The 17845-nt window shown below is 36.4% G+C and overlaps 1 protein-coding gene across 3 annotated transcripts in view; it reads right to left on the reverse strand.

Annotated features, from left to right (window-relative positions):
* Positions 1 to 902: 902 nt before the first annotated feature.
* The window catches only part of CAMSAP1 (calmodulin regulated spectrin associated protein 1), a 28891-nt gene continuing 11948 nt past the window's right edge, over positions 903 to 17845 (reverse strand). For 2 of the 3 annotated variants that reach the window (XM_072882978.1, XM_072882976.1), the window contains exons 5-18: positions 17162 to 17242; positions 12477 to 12618; positions 11359 to 11498; positions 11163 to 11259; positions 10573 to 10750; positions 9766 to 9860; positions 8842 to 8926; positions 6054 to 8487; positions 4743 to 4879; positions 4446 to 4654; positions 4257 to 4359; positions 3757 to 3875; positions 3384 to 3502; positions 903 to 3033 (exon numbers count right to left, since the gene is read on the reverse strand). In XM_072882978.1, coding sequence (XP_072739079.1) covers positions 2731 to 3033; positions 3384 to 3502; positions 3757 to 3875; positions 4257 to 4359; positions 4446 to 4654; positions 4743 to 4879; positions 6054 to 8487; positions 8842 to 8926; positions 9766 to 9860; positions 10573 to 10750; positions 11163 to 11259; positions 11359 to 11498; positions 12477 to 12618; positions 17162 to 17242 — 4242 coding nt within the window. In that variant the 3' untranslated portion in view covers positions 903 to 2730. The remainder of the gene's footprint in view (positions 3034 to 3383; positions 3503 to 3756; positions 3876 to 4256; positions 4360 to 4445; positions 4655 to 4742; positions 4880 to 6053; positions 8488 to 8841; positions 8927 to 9765; positions 9861 to 10572; positions 10751 to 11162; positions 11260 to 11358; positions 11499 to 12476; positions 12619 to 17161; positions 17243 to 17845) is intronic. The other variant, XM_072882977.1, reaches the window with a different exon arrangement.

Consider the following 17845-nt stretch of genomic DNA (forward strand, 5'->3'; position numbering starts at 1 on the left):
TTACTCCTCTACTTCCTCTACGATCCTCAGCTTGGGACTTGGCACTACACGCTGCCTACAGATGAAGAACTCCCAGCCTCCTCTCCCTCTCCAAATGGATGTCACCTCCTATTGTTTCCAGTAGTAAACGAAGCCACATTGCAGCAGGAAAAACAAGGACCTGATCTAGCGCAACAAGATCCAGGAGGACACCGAAGGTGCCATCGCCTTCTTTTATTCCAGTCCTTCCTATGGGCAGCAATATCTCAGCCTGAATGAAATACAGAAAAGTACAAATCACTGATTTTTTTTTTTTTTTTTTTTTAATCTCTACAAACAAGGACTATCTTCTTTGAAAAATGTATTGTACAGTCACAGAAAATCGTTTCTGCATTGGAAAAGTCTATAGTTTTGAGAATGCAAATTTCACTTCTGTGCAACCAATATGGATTCATTATGAAGCTTAAACAACCAGCTTATTTTTAAATTCTAGAGGCGACCTGTCTTTAAAAATCACAAGCAGCTAATACTGAAGAGCCCAACAAAAGAAACTGTCTTGGTGCTTCCAACATTCTGTCACTAACTGAATACACAGATCAAAGACAACCCACCAGCCAGATTCAGGAGTCTGAAGACTGATGACATAAATCCTTAAAGAGACTGTTAAATTACTTTCCAATTTTCCGAAAGCCTTTTGGTCAAATTCTTGCACATTGCAATCAGGGTGGGGAGAACTAGGCTCTTGTCATAAAAGTTATTACAGCTACTTACAGGTGAAGCTTTCTAAGAGCACAACTAAACATAGAATAGCACATCTTTAAAGCATATTAGTTCTTTGAGGGGATGAAGTGTCACAACAACAAAAGTACACATGAAATAAAAAGGAAATAAGTTAATGATTTTTATTAAATTTCAGTGTTTCATAAAATAAATATGGTATATAATATCAAACAGTGAGAAATAAAGCACAAGCATGAAAAGCATGGTAACAAAAGTTACACTCATGATGGTGTTTAATACTTAGCACTTTAGAAACCATAAAGCCTTTAATTATTTACAAGCAGCAAACTATCTAACATAATTTACAAAGTTGCAGCAGCCTAGTCAAGGAGTACTGGAAAGGGAAAAAAATGGAGAGACCGCAATGGAAGACCTTCACTTCGCTCTATCTAGTTAGCACTTTATTACGTACCCTATTTTCCCCTTATGTACATAACTCTTTGTAACTTCCATTATTCTCAAAGTTTAATAATTACACCATACTGTATTTTAGAGCTCAGTTCATCTCTAGGATGGTGTAGTGCCTTTTGCACTTAAGAGATACATATTCAAGTAACACTTCAAATAAAAGTAAACATGTGCAAACCAAAGTTCTAAGCCTACATGACCCTCAGGTAGTAGTGTCAAACCGGATGCAGCAGGCGCACGTTGATAGATTAAATTAGGTAATAGCTACAGAAACCTACTCAGAAGTCTAGCCAGGGCCAAAAATGAGCAATAGGAATATTAAAAAAAAAAAAAAAATTGAACCGAACTGCAAATATACCCTGTTACCACAGACAAAAATTTAATCTGCTGAAATACAAAGACATTTAAGGTCATAACTCAAGATTTAATATTTCAACATGAAAAGAAATCCAAGCCATTTGACTTATTTGGGCTTTTGAAACAAATGCAAATGTCTCTGTTTAAAAATTGCTTTTAAATGAGAAAAACAAATCAATATATATTAATATATCACCCAAAATAAAAAACATAACACACTCTTCCTTTTAGAGCATGCTGCTCATTCAGAATAAAGACAGGACAAAGAAAGTAGAATTACATTTCATGATGTAATAAAAACATTAAAATTTGTGATCATTAAGTGCACCATCGTACAGGAGTAGCGTGCTCAGAGTGGAAATGTTCTACACCTACCAGAATCCATCTTTATTAAAGCAAACAAATCTTTAGGACACTACCTGAAACTGAAATCAGTAATAACTGTGCTCCATTCAGCTTGCCTTAAGTTTCAGTCAGGCGTATTCCAGCTAGTAGCACCTGTATGCCTCTTCATGATTGTATTCCAGAAATCTTTAAATTTGCGAACAATTTTCTTAAAAAAAGACTGGCTTTTGCAATCCTTGCAATGCTTATCCTAAACAGATACTGCAAGTAAACTCTGTTCTGAGCAGCACAAGTTGGGGCTTTTTTTCAGAAATCTGAGAGCTGGACTTATGTTGGCAGTAGATACAGTACAACGATTTGATGTATTAAACAGTTCCTCAAAAAAGTCTGAAAGGAAGATTTCCCTAAAGACTGTTTAAAAACCAAACCAAACCCAAAGCACTTCACCCAAGATCTGTTCAATCCTTCTACTGAAGTTCAGAGCTTGCCAACTTTAAGAATGACAGGAAAAAGGAGGGAATGAGGAGGAGAGGAAACAGAACTAAATTATTCCCAATCTGTACCGATGAAAAGCTTCAAGTAAAAGGAAATCCACTTGTTAAAGATCTTGCTACATGCACAGTCCCTCATCAGTTGAAAGCCACAGTAGTTAGCATTGGGTGTAACAGCAGATTTATCATTCATAAAAAACACTGGCAAAGTTCCTTCATTCTTAATAACTTGCATCCACGGTTTCTGTTTAGAAGCTTCTTAAAAAATGTTTATGGTTCTGCACATTTCATACCAAACTGGAGGAAAATGGTAAACATGTCTTCTTTCGATGCAATCCCATTCAGCAATCTTCTCCCCAAGAACTCAGTGTCATTTACGAGTCTGAGTCTTCTTTGGCACTGCAGGTCGCTTGGCTTGCCACAAGTGGTTATGAATAGTAAGAGCATCCACACTGACAGACATGGTTTTGGCTGGAATCACGTTAAACTGTTTTCTGTCCGAACTGTACTTATAAAGTTTGTCAATCATTTTCTTGGTGATGCTCTTTGGCCCTGTTCCAGTCAGCTTGTAGATTTCTTCAGTGTCAGGATAGTAGCAATAAAGTGCTCTAAACTGGCAGCCAGCATCACGGAACAAAATGATGTAGTGGTTGGCATCACATTTTTCTAGTTCCTGCATTAAAAATAAAAATAAAAAATATATACATAGATTGTTCACAGTCAAAATTCCCGTATTATGCCAAGCTTTAAGCTTCCACATATAGCTGAATAAGTGTTTAAAGTGTTTTGAAACACTAGATCAGTAACTGTGATTTTCAATTCTTCTATAGACTTATGAGTTGAATTCTTAATACAGGATCGTGTTTTCCAGAAGTCCATACAGTCATGGGAAGTAAAGGATTCTCAATACAGGTACATTTTAGGAAATGGCATTCGCTACAATGCATCAGTGGGATTACGAAATGAGAATTACAGATACATTTTATTGCGAGTACATTAATAATTCTGTATTTTAATGTTTACCTCTAATATTGAATTCTTATGTGGTTCATTCACTTTTCCAGCAAGACAGCAATGAGATATAGCATTGTGAATAATAGGTTTGTTTGATTTGCTGCTGGGTTCCTTAAATAATTTTGGACCTAAGGAAAATAAATAAGTAAAAATTATTTGCCCTACATTTATGAACATTAAGATTTTCATTCATCAAAGTGAAAAAAAAAAACAACAAAAAAAACCTTAAATATTTTTCTACAATAACTTACTTTGAGATATTAAAGAGAACAAAATACACCCGACAACTTCTCAAAAATAGCAATGTGTCACATCAAACATACCACAGCTTTTTATGACCTGCTATTCATAACAAATGCTCAAACGAAAACAAAATAGTGACCTGTGTATTCTGCCACTGAAGCAATAGAAGATGCTGTTGAAGCATTCTCCCAATCTCTTTCTGTGTTCCTGCTAGGATTTCTGCTCAGTATTGGTAAGGACTCCATAGATTCAACTCTGCTGGGGGAAAAACAAATTAAAAAAAAAAAAAAAGATATGCCGAGATTTGGGGTTTTTTTCCCCCCTCCAATCTTAAATAAATTCACCAGTCACTGGCCCTGAATGGAACAGGCTATTGGCCCTTTTCCTCCCCCACCACAGTCAGATTCTCCCTGCTAGATTATCAAAGCAAAACTCTATTACTCCTTTGGGAGAAAACAAAACAAAATTGCAAGTTTGTACAGAACATCGGAGTTGGCAGCCACATAAAATAGAAGATGAATTCACTAATTACTATTGTGCCTCTATGCCAGCGAACTGAAGCAAACCACATTGAATCCCAACACTATTTCATAGCATAGTAAAAAAATAGAAAAATTAAAATTAAGCCTATCTCTTTACCTCTGAGACGGTGTGCCACCAGAGTGTACGCTTTCAGGTTCAGTTGTTGCGGCTGAGGCCAAAGAAAGACTGGAACCAGACTGAGCACTGCTCAAATTATCAGCTACAAAATAAAAGAGAAAATGTGAAACACATTTTGTTAAAGCAGATTTGCAGACTCGGTGAGAGCAAACAAATCAAAATTCTTACGTGTGGAAGAACACTTTGTCCCTGAATCGCTGTAAGATTCTTCACGATGGACCGACTTTGGCCTGGGTTTTTTGGGCTTTGATTTGGGCTTTCCAAGCCCTTGCTCCTCCAAAATTTGCTGCTGCTTTTTCCTTAGATATTCTTGCTTGATAAGTTCTCTTCGAGCCTTCTCTTCTTCTTTCCGTATTCGGTCCTCCTCAGCTTTGCGACTGAAAAGCAAACAACATTATACGCAACATATAATAATTTTCCTCATCTTAAAGATAAAAACAAGTATTCTTTTCCACATGGCATTACCGAGCTTCGTCTCTTTTTTGTTCAACTTCAGCCTCCAATTGCTGTTTCCGAATCCGAGCCTCCTCAGCTTTGCGCTGCTGTTTTAAAAGGAACGCTGCACGTTTTTTCGCGAGCTCATCTTCTGCTTTCTGTTCATCCTGCAAAATTCATAGGGATAGAGTTTTAAAGAATAGAAGAAAATATATTAAGCTGGACATCACAAAATTGCTGAGTATTCCAGGGAGACTTTAGGAAAACATAAGCTATTACTTCTGGAGATCTTTACATTTTTAGAATTGATGAGTGTAAATCAGAACTGTATTGAACTTTTCGTTGCTCAAGAATAATTTAAGAGACAGTTTTAGTGTTCCCTTAAGTCTGTGGGGAGAAAAAAAAACCAAAACCCAACAAATGGGTCTCATCTTACTCTAACTTGTTTTGAAGTATGCCTAACCAGCACAAAACCTTCTAGAACTGCAAAGTACAATGCAACTACCACGGGGGCTAGGATGGACAGCACAAATAACCCCAGCATAATGATAACCTTTGAGTCAATATTAATCACACTATACAAAAGCAGAAGTCAAATTCATTGAGATTGAGACAGCCTAGCTTGACTTTCTTGAAACAGAAATTAAAACAAAAGTATTGTCATGTCAGCACATTTAAGGTATTTACAATAAGCATTGCTAAGCACAAATGAAGATATTAAGTGTTCTGATAGCAGTTCGGAACTTCACTAGAAGGAGGAGACATGTTTTTTACTTGCATCTGCAGCCATACAACTAACCTCTCCATTAGAGCCCTCGACTTTTAGGCTGTTAGGCTGCTCAAAACCGGAGAAATTTGGGTGCAAATGCCAAAAAACGACAGTTCAGACTCAGCTCCCTGACAAGTTTTAAAACCTGTTCAGCAGGCTTTTACTGGATACCCATGTTCCATCAGAATTTTTTGTTTCAGTTGATAAAGGTTCATGGAATGCTGGGATTTCAAAACAGTAAACTCTTCCCATTGCATTCTATGATTCTTTTGTGCTAAGTATTTACAACATGTTTGTATGTTTGTCTCAGAAAAAAACCAAAGGGAACGAGAAGAAAAGCCAGGTTAATCCTGGTTCCTAGTAAAGTTAACGAGAGCCAGGATATCATACATTAAGTAAGAAACTTTTTCTCCACAAGCAATTCTTTTCCAATGCAGTTTTGCAAAATCCTAATATTGCAACCAGAATGTACTGCTTTCCACCAGCATATTGAAGAATGAAGTGGAAAAAAGAAGTTCTAATGCGGGGCAAATGTGTAACAATAACCAAATATACAAAGGTAATATATTTACCTTGAAGAAAAAACCCACACCAGACTTCTGATCACCTTCACTAATTATATCTGTAGAGCTATCCTGGTTTTCAAGTTCTCCTTCATCTGGAGCTTTTAAGTCAGACAAGTCTACTTCAATGAGATTAGCCTTGCTCCTCAGTGGCTCATCCACTGGGACATTTTCTTTTCCTGAGCCATCAGAAGAATTCAACCCTGTTTCCTTGAAGCTGTTATTCACCTCTTTGCTCATTTCAGAAATAATATTTGCATCTTTGGAGGTGGAGAGAACAAGTGCCCGTTGATTGCTCTCATCATGAAGTCTATAGGTATCAAAGAAACACTTTTCTTGAGAACCACTTCCATGATCAGGACTATTTTCCAAGCTGATTTCTGTTGGTGTCTTCGGCAAGCTGTTGGATGGAAATGGTCTTAAATGCGGTAAGGTTTCTAGACTTTGTGTTGGGGTTTTAACACGTGCTGAATTTTGTTGTCTGTCTTTAGTGACTTTCAGATCAGCAGGTCTTCCTGATCGAGGACTCCTTCCTTGACCAAATCGAGGTGGTTTACGAAGACTGTTCATTCCAGTTGGAGACAGAGGCTCAACAAAATGAATTGATGGTTTTACCTTTTGGTCCTGAGAGTTACTTCTGGTTCCTGGTGATGGCACTGATGGAGATTTCATAAGTAGTTCCTGTTGCTGAGAAATCTTTAGTATAGCCTGCTGAAGCGTACTGATTGTTTCATTTAGTTTTTCAATAGAAACATCACATTCATTTATATCCACTTCAGTAACACTGTCTTCTAGGAGGGCAACAGAAATAATTTTACTTTTTTCCAAGTCATGTATAGCAGCAGAGTCTTTTGGTTTATGTTGCTCAGCAAAAGCTATGCTTTCTTGCATTTTTACTTTTGTTACTTCTTGAGAATCATTAAGCATTTCTTCTCTCTCCTCCTCTTTCACAAGAAACTCCTCGGATTTGGAACCCAAAGAAACTTCATCTAAGTCTTCGCCATTGTGCCGAGAATATTCTTTTGCAAAATGTTCTGGTTTAAGTGGTTGTGGAACATCAGGCGATTTCCCTTTTTTAACAACATGCAAGAAAGCTGCCTTGCCCAATTTTAGTCGCTGCCTTGCTGATAAGGCTTCCATCTTCTTCTTCTGAGCTTCTATTGCCCTTCGTTTCTCTTCCAACTGCATATGAAGCTGCACCAATTCAGAAGCTAGAAGATTAACGTTATCTTTATTTTGTCTGTTGGGGCTTTGCTCTCTTTTTTGTTTCCATGTGGTCAGCGGTGCTGGGCAGCTTTCTGATCCATCTGGTGTGGTCTTTTGTGAACTACTTGTGCTGGACTTTGTTTCATAGCTATTAAGTCTCTGAAGCTTTCGTTCTGCAAAATTGGTCATTCGGACACTCCCACTAGTCATTGACACACTGCTAACTTGAGAAATTGTACTCAAACATGGGCTGGAACGTCCACTAGCATCATCCTTATCTTCATGTTCTTTTACCTTCATATCTTCTTGCAATTTTGCAGATTCTTCCTCACCAATGTATTTAGTGACTATAGGATGGTCATCTATGACTACCAAATCCTGGTCAGCGTCTTCTATGTCCAAGAGATCTGAATCAGAGTCCTGTCTCACCATAGTCCATGTAGTATCCGGAACATGCGAATTGAGACTTTTCACGTAACTTACATTGACTTTACTTGCTATGTCATCATCAGATTTAGCAGCATGAAGAAAAAATCCTCCAATGGATAGCTCCTGAGTGGAAGGATCTAAACTGCTACTAGACAAAGGTCTGGAAGCTTCTAACCCTGCCTCCACCAGTGCCACCGAGTCTGCAGTGCCAGGATCTGCAACTGGAGTGAAATCAGAACTAGAAATTGGAGTAAAAGTCCTATTGAGGTCATGGTCACCATGACTATTTGTTTTCTTGCGGATCAAAGGCAAGTGTCCCTCATTTAATCTCTTTGTTATAAAACTCCTTTGTTTCCCCTCCCCACATTCATCCTCTTTATTGATTATCTGTTTTTCCTTTGCTGGTTTTAGAACTGCAGGCATTAAAGGCTCCAGGTAAAAACTGTCTGGTTTGCTTTCTGAAGTCTCACTATTTGTTTTTGGAGACCATGCAGTTGCAACTATGCTGGGCACCCTGGCTGATGCATTCTGCAATTCAAAATCACCACGGTTTGGCCTTTCTTCAGATCTGATTATTGCAATAAGCTCTTCATCTTCATCCTCGATTTCAACATTGTTCAGCAAGCTCTTCCCGTTAGTTTTCATTGATGGAGGATGAGGCTGATTTTTTGGAGTTACATTAACAATGTTTGAAGCAAGACTGTCTTTGCTGATTGATCTAGCCAGGCTAACGCTATCACCAGACCCAGGGTCCACATCACTACTGGCAGAATGATGAAGTGCAAATGGTGTTGGCTGAGACAAAGGCCTAGAAAAGATAAGAACAGTCTACTGACGCTTAAGGACAAAAAGTTACAATTTGTTGAACTAAGGACCATGATATAGACAGCTAAAATTTTTGCTCCATTTGAAAAATGTATCCTGTATCAAAAGTGACCAGCAATACTAAATAGCAACTTCAGATACTTAAACTGAAAATCACGTTTAAAGTATTTTCAATTGCAACCCTAACATCAGTCAACTCTGAAAACGTACATTAAAAGAAAACAAAATTAAACGACTCTTGGTCTAGTTCTAAGGAAGCGATACCACATTACTACAATTAAATTGTCACAGTACCCTTTCCTTAAACAGTATTGCAATACTTAAATGCATCTGTTACCTGGGTTTCCTCTCTGGCCATGCAAGAACTGAACCTCGTGGCTGCCCGTCAACACGGGTCAGAGAATTAGAACGATGCCGATGACCTGAAATATTTTTTAAGTTGTTAATGGTTTAGAAATGGTCTTTAAACTAGCACTCTTACTTTATTTAATAGCAAACATAATAAACTCTTTCACCAAGAGATGGCAGCAGAAAATAGATTTGCTGAAATATTAACCAAAGACAGACAGACAGACAGTCAAAGCCTGAAAAAATACAATGAAAAGTGACCACATATACATATTCGACTTTTGGATTTCCAAACATGAAACTGTTCAATTTGCTTTCCCTGTCAGCCCCCCAACCTTAAAAAAAAAAAAAGAAAAGAAAAAGAAAAAGAAAAAAAGTCCTCATTGCATGTTGTTAGAGCCTAAGCAATTGGAATGTTTGGTTGGTACCTTAGCTGATAAAAGAAAAGAAATCCTGAACATCTCTGTGTAAGTATAAAATCTACATTTTCAGTAATTAAAAAAATGTTTAGGCAAAACATGTCAAGTACTAGAACGAGTTTGTCATTCTGGATGACAATCTTACTTCCTAAGACTTTTGCTAGTCTTATGAACATTTGACAAGTGGCTTTTTCCTTTCTTTCCATAGAACTGACTTTATTAGTCTTAATTTCTTGCACTTGAGATTCTGAGAAAAACTTATTTGTGAGAGAAAGAAAATTTTACAAATCCAGTAACTTTCCTAAAAGATCTTTAAAATCTTTTAATGCAAACGAAGATGATTTACTCAAACTAAACATGCTTACCACTTGGCTGACTGCTGCAGTTTAATTCATTTTTAGATCATTCACATATATGAACTTATATTTTTATTCATTACTTTATTGACATTGATGGTCACTGCCTGTTGAAATGCAAATTCAAGGTAGACTTACCAGGGCTGTCTTCTCCCTGTAAAGATTTTTGTTGCTTTTGTCTCAAAGGGAGCAGTGGATGGGAAGGACTAAAGGCAGGGCTTCCTCCTTTGCCACTAATTCAGGAAAGCAAAAATTCATTACTACAATAATTTTTTTTCTATAATGAGAAATTATATAGTTGCGAAGTTACACGAGTTACCCCCATTCTCTTTAAAATACAATAATATATCATTAATTTTAATGTTAAAGAAGTTACTTAAAGAGAAGAAAAGGTTTTGACACGTAACAATACAAAAGTAAACCTACTACCTGAAATTAAACTATTTAAGTTTCTAAATACAGCAGATTTAAAATGTAGCTTATGTAAATAGTACATTAGAGACAACGTAAACGCTGAAATAACTTATTGGTTGCCATCAAACTTGGTCAGCTCAAAACCCTTGTCATTAACCTTCTTGTACATTAGATCCTATTTAAGTTGGTTTTCACATCACCATTTATAGAATATGGCTAGTAAAGATGAGCTGCTTGAACAGTTGTCATGTTTCACATTTTTTTCAAAATAGAAGTTAGACTAACTTCTAGCATGCAATGGTGACATTTACTGGTGGGGCTTATTGGCATTTGCCAAGCAAAGATCAAACGTAACGGTGCAAAGTGTTTCTTTGAACTTGAGAATTGAGAATATTTTAGAGGCTGACTGCACACAACTCAAATTCACCCAGCTTCTGGCAAAATCAGAACATTTAGCGGCAGAAATTCCTAGGTTATCCAAATGGAAGCAGAAATTGAAGATTAGTCTAAATAACATGAAAACAGACTTACAGATAGTCAGGCTCCTCAGGGTGCAGGTAGTATCTACTGCAAACTTCAGGGCCTGTCTGAGCCGAGGGCTGCAAGTCTGCTGGACTTGTACTAGCAGGGCTAGCCATGAAACTTCGCTTAGTTGCATTGGAAATAGGAACAGGCGGACGACTGCTCTTTTGCTGCAACACTGTTTTAACTGTGCATATATTTATAACATTAACACAACTTATACTAGCCATTAAAGTAACAAAACAGAACGGGAAGTTTTCAGATTGCAGTACATTAGAATGAAAACACTAAAATGAAACCTGAAGTACTAGTCTTTATTTCAAATATGTATCTTATGGTGACCTGAACGGAAAGAAAGTTACAAGTAAATAATTACTGGTTTTAGGGAAAAAATTACCTATCTCATTAAAAAAAATAGAACTCAAGTGGATCTAGGACTAACTTTCCTTCCATTTTCACTGCTTTCAAAGATCCCCAGCAAGCAGAAAGTTTGGGTAGAAACAAAATTCGAAAGGAAACACTGCTGTGCAACAGTTTCATTGTAATGTAAGTATTTTTTTAAATAACACGCTAACATTCATCAAGAGTTAAAAACCTACCATCTTTTATTTCCTGAATATCTCTTGGTTGTACAAAGTCTGGTTTGACATTCTCAAACCACCAGAAGAGTTCCGCAATGTATACCATGACATTAGGCTAAAACAGAAAAAAAGAAAAAACATACCTCACAATAACAAAACATTTATGATTTACCCACATTTTATTTAAAAATATATCCTTTGTTATGGTTCTTACCTTTAAAACCAAAGGAGCATATAACATGTCCTCCAATGTGAGGTAAAAGCATTTGTTTAGATATTCATTTGAGAATTCTCTCAAAAGTTGAATGTTATAGAGGCTGTCTGCAATTGATGTTACCTCCTTCAAACAAATATCTAGGAAGGTGAGAAAGACGAGTAAGTTACAACACTATTCCAATGTATTAACCTTCCATCCACAACTAACAGAAACAGTACATACAGGAACTTCACAGACTGCTTATACACCATCATTTAATATTTATTGGTTACCAGTGACATTTCTCTACCTGTTAAATATCAGAGGGATAGGAAAAGGAGAAAGAAAAAACATAGATAAAACAGTATCAATTTTGCATTCATTTTAGAATCCATATAGGATTCTGTCTATCACAGCAACAGAAAAGGTAAGCAGGCTACAAAGAACACACATAATGACAAAATACAAAAGCAATTAAAAACAGACATCTTGATTTGCAAATAATAAAAGGTTACTCCTAGGATTCAGAGTGCTGGTTCCTTCTGAAAACATTCAGGAGCTCTGCAAGGTACAACATATCTGAGAATTTAAAAACCAATATAAAATGTTGATTTGTAAAAGTTAAACACAACAAGGACATTGAATTATTAAGAAAAACATTTTCTGGGAAAGAGAACTCACAATTGCAATGCTGAAGAGTGACAATTGCTGAAGACTGGGAGAAACTGTTCTAAAATCTAGATTTTAAAATATCAAATTATGTACTCCTACAGAAGAACATGAGAATTATCAGCTGACAGTAGTGGACATGTATTCCTTTTTTACGGTCTATTGAAACCAAGCTCAGTTATTTGAACAAAGAAAGCCATATCATCTAGGTCTATAAAAGAAAGGATTATTTTGTAGCCCATAATATACAGGGCAGAGCCTTCTAAATACAGCAAGTAAAAAAAACAAAATCAAAGAGAGGTTACTTTTAAAATACAGTGATGCAGATTCCATATGTGACCTGACTCTAACTTGCTGTAGTCCACTACCTATTAGATGTGTTGCATTTTTATTTGATAATGTATTTCTAGTTCAACTTTCAAAGATTGAAGAAATTTATTTTTTTTTTAGAAGCCTTTATTACCTACCATCTAGTTTCATTTGTTCTGGACAATAGTAGTGTATCACAGCTAGAAGAGCAGCACCATCGCTACCATCCTTCATCAAATCTTCAAGCAAAGGAAAGTAAGGTAATTGCCTGCTTGAAAGATGGTCTCTTCGGTAACGCACCTAACAAAAGAAAACAAGTGTTCATAGGATGCTAAGAAAAAGGAAAAAAAAAAAAGGAAAAAAAAAAGGAATTTTTGTTAAGCACTGAAAACTCTTTTCGGTGGATCCTTTATAGCATTCTGCTCTAAGTCAAAAACAATTTACAAGGTTAACTTTTCTCTCAGTGGAAGCCAATTCTGAAGAATACGGTGCTTCCCTTTTAATCATTCTCCTCATATCTGGAAGCAATCCGTGCTGCTGAATTCCTAGCTTCATTCACACATTTTAACTTATTACAAGCAATTTAAGTCATAATCCTTCCACAGAGATGCACGAATGCAGCAGATCCAAAGAAAGAGACACAGATAACTACATGAAAACACTTAAAGCTTGGCGGGGGGGGAAACAAACCACACACAGCAAAAAAATAATTCAGATGAGCTAGCGATTTCTCATACATTACCTACATCCACAGACTTGCCACCATGTCCGCAGACAGCAAAGTTCTCTCAGAGAGATTCAGAACATCATATGTCTGGCAAGCCAGTATACAATACTAATGTCATGCAAAAGAAAAACATGGCCTCTTCCAAAAATGGTCAGCAAGAGGAGCTAGTAGGCCTTTTAAATCGATGGCAAAACTCTCCTTGATTTCAGTATAAATCAATATCAAACTCTTCTGCAAACCACCCCCTAGCCCTCGTGCAATTTGGAGCATAGTTGAAGAGCAGCTAAAGACAGTCAACTAAAGAACAAATCTTGGCATTGCTTCTTGCAATTTTTGCAAGAAGTTTTAGTTTTATTTACTAAGCATCCACACACTAGCTAGAGTAGAAGGCTGTATCTCAGTTTGAGCAGCAAAGTGATCAGGCAAGCAAAAGAGCAATATGCTACAGAGCCTAGCAGAAATACCTTTCAGTGCTGGAAAAAGATTCCTTTTACACTTTAGTGCATGTATATCGCTTAGCATCTAACTATCTTGACTGATGTGCTGGTCTAACATGCAGATATATAGAGAATGTATTTAATCATCAGAGAAAAGTTGGATTTTACCAATGGTATCATACACTTTCCAAGACAACCTGGGAAAGCTCTCTACACAAACACACACATACTCACATGTGTCAATTTAGGATGGCACAGGCTGAGAAAAAAATCCGTTCAAAGGAACGAAGTCACTTATAATCAGAGTAATAAGAACCCGTTTCATTTATTTATTTGGCACAAATATAAACACACAATGTTAAGTTTCCCTGGCAAAGGCAAGTAACTCTAAAAGCTATCTCTATATGCTAATGCTATTTTTCTCTTCTCCTTTTACCAGGTGCAAATTATTTTTTTTCCCCAGCCTGGAGCACTCCACAAATATGTAATGGAATGTGAATCATACTGTACCACACGAGCATATTCCACTGGTTCCAGCATGCAGTGCGATATGGCATGCATCAGATCAGGCTTACACAAAAAGAAATAGTGAGATATACGATGGTGATTATTCAAACAAGAAACAAATCAAATGCATTAGCAACATCCATTATGCACTGGAAATGCAGTCATTAAGTCTGATAAAACAAGTATGCACACTAAGGTGAACTGGTTAGCTTAAAAGGTTCATCATTTATCCACTTAGTCGAACTAAGCATATTAAAGACAAACTTCAGAAATTTCTTTTTAAACTTTAATTCCTCCTGTATTTAAAGTAGATACAAATATTGCCTTTCCAATAGGCTTAAATGGGATTTAAACCAACTACAGTCAATACTGAGAACTAAAGTTGGTAAGAATTTCTTGTTTATTTTAGCTTTGGTGAAAAAAAACACAGATTTATCATCAAGGAGGGTTTTTTTATGGACTTAATTAAATTCCTTATTTTTTGCTCAACTATTATTCTCTTAACTATTCAAGTCTTTTATACTGAAAATTCTGAATTCTTTCTTATATTCTAAGCAGAGTTTTGTAGTTTGTTCCCTCCCCCATGCATACAATTAACGACATTTGTATGCATTAAAGTGCAGAAATGGGTGCTACTGAAATAGAGATAACTCTCTATTTAAAAAAAAAAATCACAAAAGAAAAAAATGCAGAAGTGACACAGCGTGACAACTACTATGGAGACTGCAAAATCTGTCAGTAAATCAGTATAATCTAAGTGGTACTGGACTGGCAGCGAGATAACCTCTATTTACTCCTTCCTTTACCACCAACTTGCTCAATGATATCCTGCAAGTCAATTCCATTCCTGTAGTTTCTTCTACTCCCACCCAGTTGTCTCTCTAAACAAAACATAAACCTACTCAACTTCCTTGAAGGGCTATCAAATGTATGCCTCAAATACAGATGCAACCTTTAAGCACACTAGAACGTAAGTGATAAGCACTAGGTCAACACTTCATTACATACTGGTGCAGGTCATTAAACGAGGCTGGAGGACAGGGCTCTGTCACAGATTTTATTAGCCTGCAGGTCCCTACTCGAATTTCCTTTATTTCGGATATTTAAAGTTTTTACTGTGGTCCATACATTTGGTTCAAACAAATACAGGATTATAAGGCAGAAGAGTGGGACTGAGCTCTCTGTAGAAAGGCAGAGAGATTGTGGGGACAGGTGACTGCCTGATCACGCCTGCCTTTTCCAAGTGCACTGCTCTTTGGAATTTGCAACCGAGACAACAGATCTCATCTTCCCAGCGAGAAAATGAAAAACACCAAATCCAGCAAGTGCAGGAGAAAGGGTATCGAGGCTAAGGAAAGCAAAGGAACAAAGAAAAATCTCTGCAAGTTGAAATAAAACCAGGAAACTCAGCCAAAAGCAAGCAGGGTTGTATACTAGGAGTACAATTTCAGTATTTTTTTATATATAGTGGAATTGATATCCCATTTTCACACTTCACCATAAAGAAAGTAAGTATTTTGTTCTGCTATGTAAAATACTGATTCTGTCTTTCCTCCCATTATGCCAGCTTCAGTCTCATTAATTTACCATACAATTCCAGCAACTGTCATAACAGGTCCAAACTGGTTTGTCAAATCTTCTAACCCCATCTCAATGAATAACGGTGTTCTGGTTTTGACAGATTTACAAACCTGTGCAAGAGCAGGTGCAAGAGCAGTGCAAGAGCGTTATTTAATGAACTACTGCAAACATGCGGATAGCTTAACTATGGATTCAAAGATTAAGCAACCATTTAAACCGACCAGCTTTTATATCACCTTAGTGCTGTGATCAATTGCCTACTTACAACAAAAATAGTAAATGCAACCATTTCAACTGTTGTTAATTTTCTAGTTTTTTGCTGCTACTCCATATCCCTCACTCCTGCACTGTGGAAACAATTTTGAAATGCTGTAAAGTGATTATGCTATATGCTGTACAGTATGCAAAAATCATGTTATGAAAACTAAGCCTGATGACCCAAAAGCTTGCACAGTTTGTTTTTTTTTTCTTTTCAAAGACTGTCTAAGAAGCAGTGTAATGGAAGCAAACACTCTGAAGAAATTTAAAGCGCCATGATTTTGTGGATGACAACTGGTGTAAAAGTAGTTCACTTACAGGTACTAATTTCCAATACCATTTGGAAGGAGACTGCTCAGGAAGCAAGGAAAGGAATGTAGGAATAGGAAAGGAACAACAGCAATGCAAGTTAAAAGCAGTAATACTTAAATGCACTTCAGCAATAAACACTTTCATATTTTAGAGGGGCTGTAGCCTAGAAATTTAGATTTAAAAATATTTAAATGGGACCCAAAAGTCAATAGAGAGTCAAATAGTTAAAGGGATCCTTCAGACCACACATGAACTTGTAAATGAAACAGCTCTCTACCCCTTATCATTGAAGTATTCATACATAAAAAGCACATAAAAAACCTTTGCTGCTAACATGAAAGTTGAACAATTGTGCCTTGTTCATATGTCACACTTCTACCCATTTGCGCAGCAGTGCCAGTTTGAGGAAAAAAAACATAGCAGTTTTTCTCAAGGCTTCATCAAATCATAAATTGGGAGCTCAGATAGCTGATATATGTTACATTTGAGAAAGATCTATTTCACATTCTCCAGAAATGAAAGTGTACTATATTTTGCCATGTTAGTGCATTGTGATACAATTCCAAGGGAAAAAGGCGGAAAAAACTACAAACACGCACATTTAACATTTGAATGCCAAGAGTATGCTTAGTAGAATTTGAATAAGGCTCTGAATATACATTAGACAATTAACCCATGCAAAATGAATATGCCCCAAGAACTTTCGAAATATATAATATATATTTTGTGCTGTGAAAGCCGAGTCATATTTACCCATGTAAAGCTGATACAAGTTATTTTAAGTTGAAACAAGTTATTTTAGTCCAACTGAAACATACAGGAAAGTCAGAAGATACCAATGGGCTTGAAAGGTAAGAACAAGCACTGATGATAGACACAAAACAAACTGCATGCACAAAATCTCGAGTTTCAAAGACTGGATGCCTCACATTTCTCTGACAAAGAAGATACCGAGATGTTTCTATTTAAATCCATTAATCATCAATACACAAAATCGTAACTGAAGACAAATTTGTTTTACCTTTTGGTGTCCTGGACTTTCCATTAGTTGCTGTTTTAATTTAATCTCCTTCTCTGTTATCTCTCTCATTTTAAGGTTCACCTAAAAGGGCATAGCATAGAAAATATATTAAAATACATCTGAATATATGTTTCCACAAGTCAAGTTTTCTTCTTCCTCCCCTTACTTAATGGTCAACCCATTCTACAAACATAAAAAGTTCATAGAATAATGTGTTACAACAGTTTTCAAGACCAACTATCTCATTAGCAGTAGGTATAAACACAAGGGAATCTTGGGTTTGCAAAGGAGACATTCTCTTTGGAATATGACTCTGTTGTCACTCAAAAGGGTTTCAGTAACTTAACCTCTGAAAAGTTTCAGTATTTCTGATAAATGTATCCAAGCTAGTCAGAATTAAGTCTATCTTGTTATTTAACATGAAACAATGCTTCACCTAAAAAAACAAAAAAAAACCCCAAAAAACAACCAAACACCCCCCCCCAAAAAAGAAAAAAACAAACCCTCATAGCAGCTCATCTGAAAATAAAGAACACAATTTCTACAGTTTTCCTAATTTAGTTCTTAATTATCTTCTTTATTTTAAAATTTGCCTTGAAAAAAATTTACCAGCTTTTTTATAGCATCCCTAAAAAAAAGAAATTGCATTTCCCTGCTAGTTTGATTCTCTTTCCCAATGCATAT

Source organism: Ciconia boyciana, chromosome 18 (assembly GCF_034638445.1).
Source record: "Ciconia boyciana chromosome 18, ASM3463844v1, whole genome shotgun sequence".
Lineage (NCBI taxonomy): Eukaryota > Metazoa > Chordata > Aves > Ciconiiformes > Ciconiidae > Ciconia > Ciconia boyciana.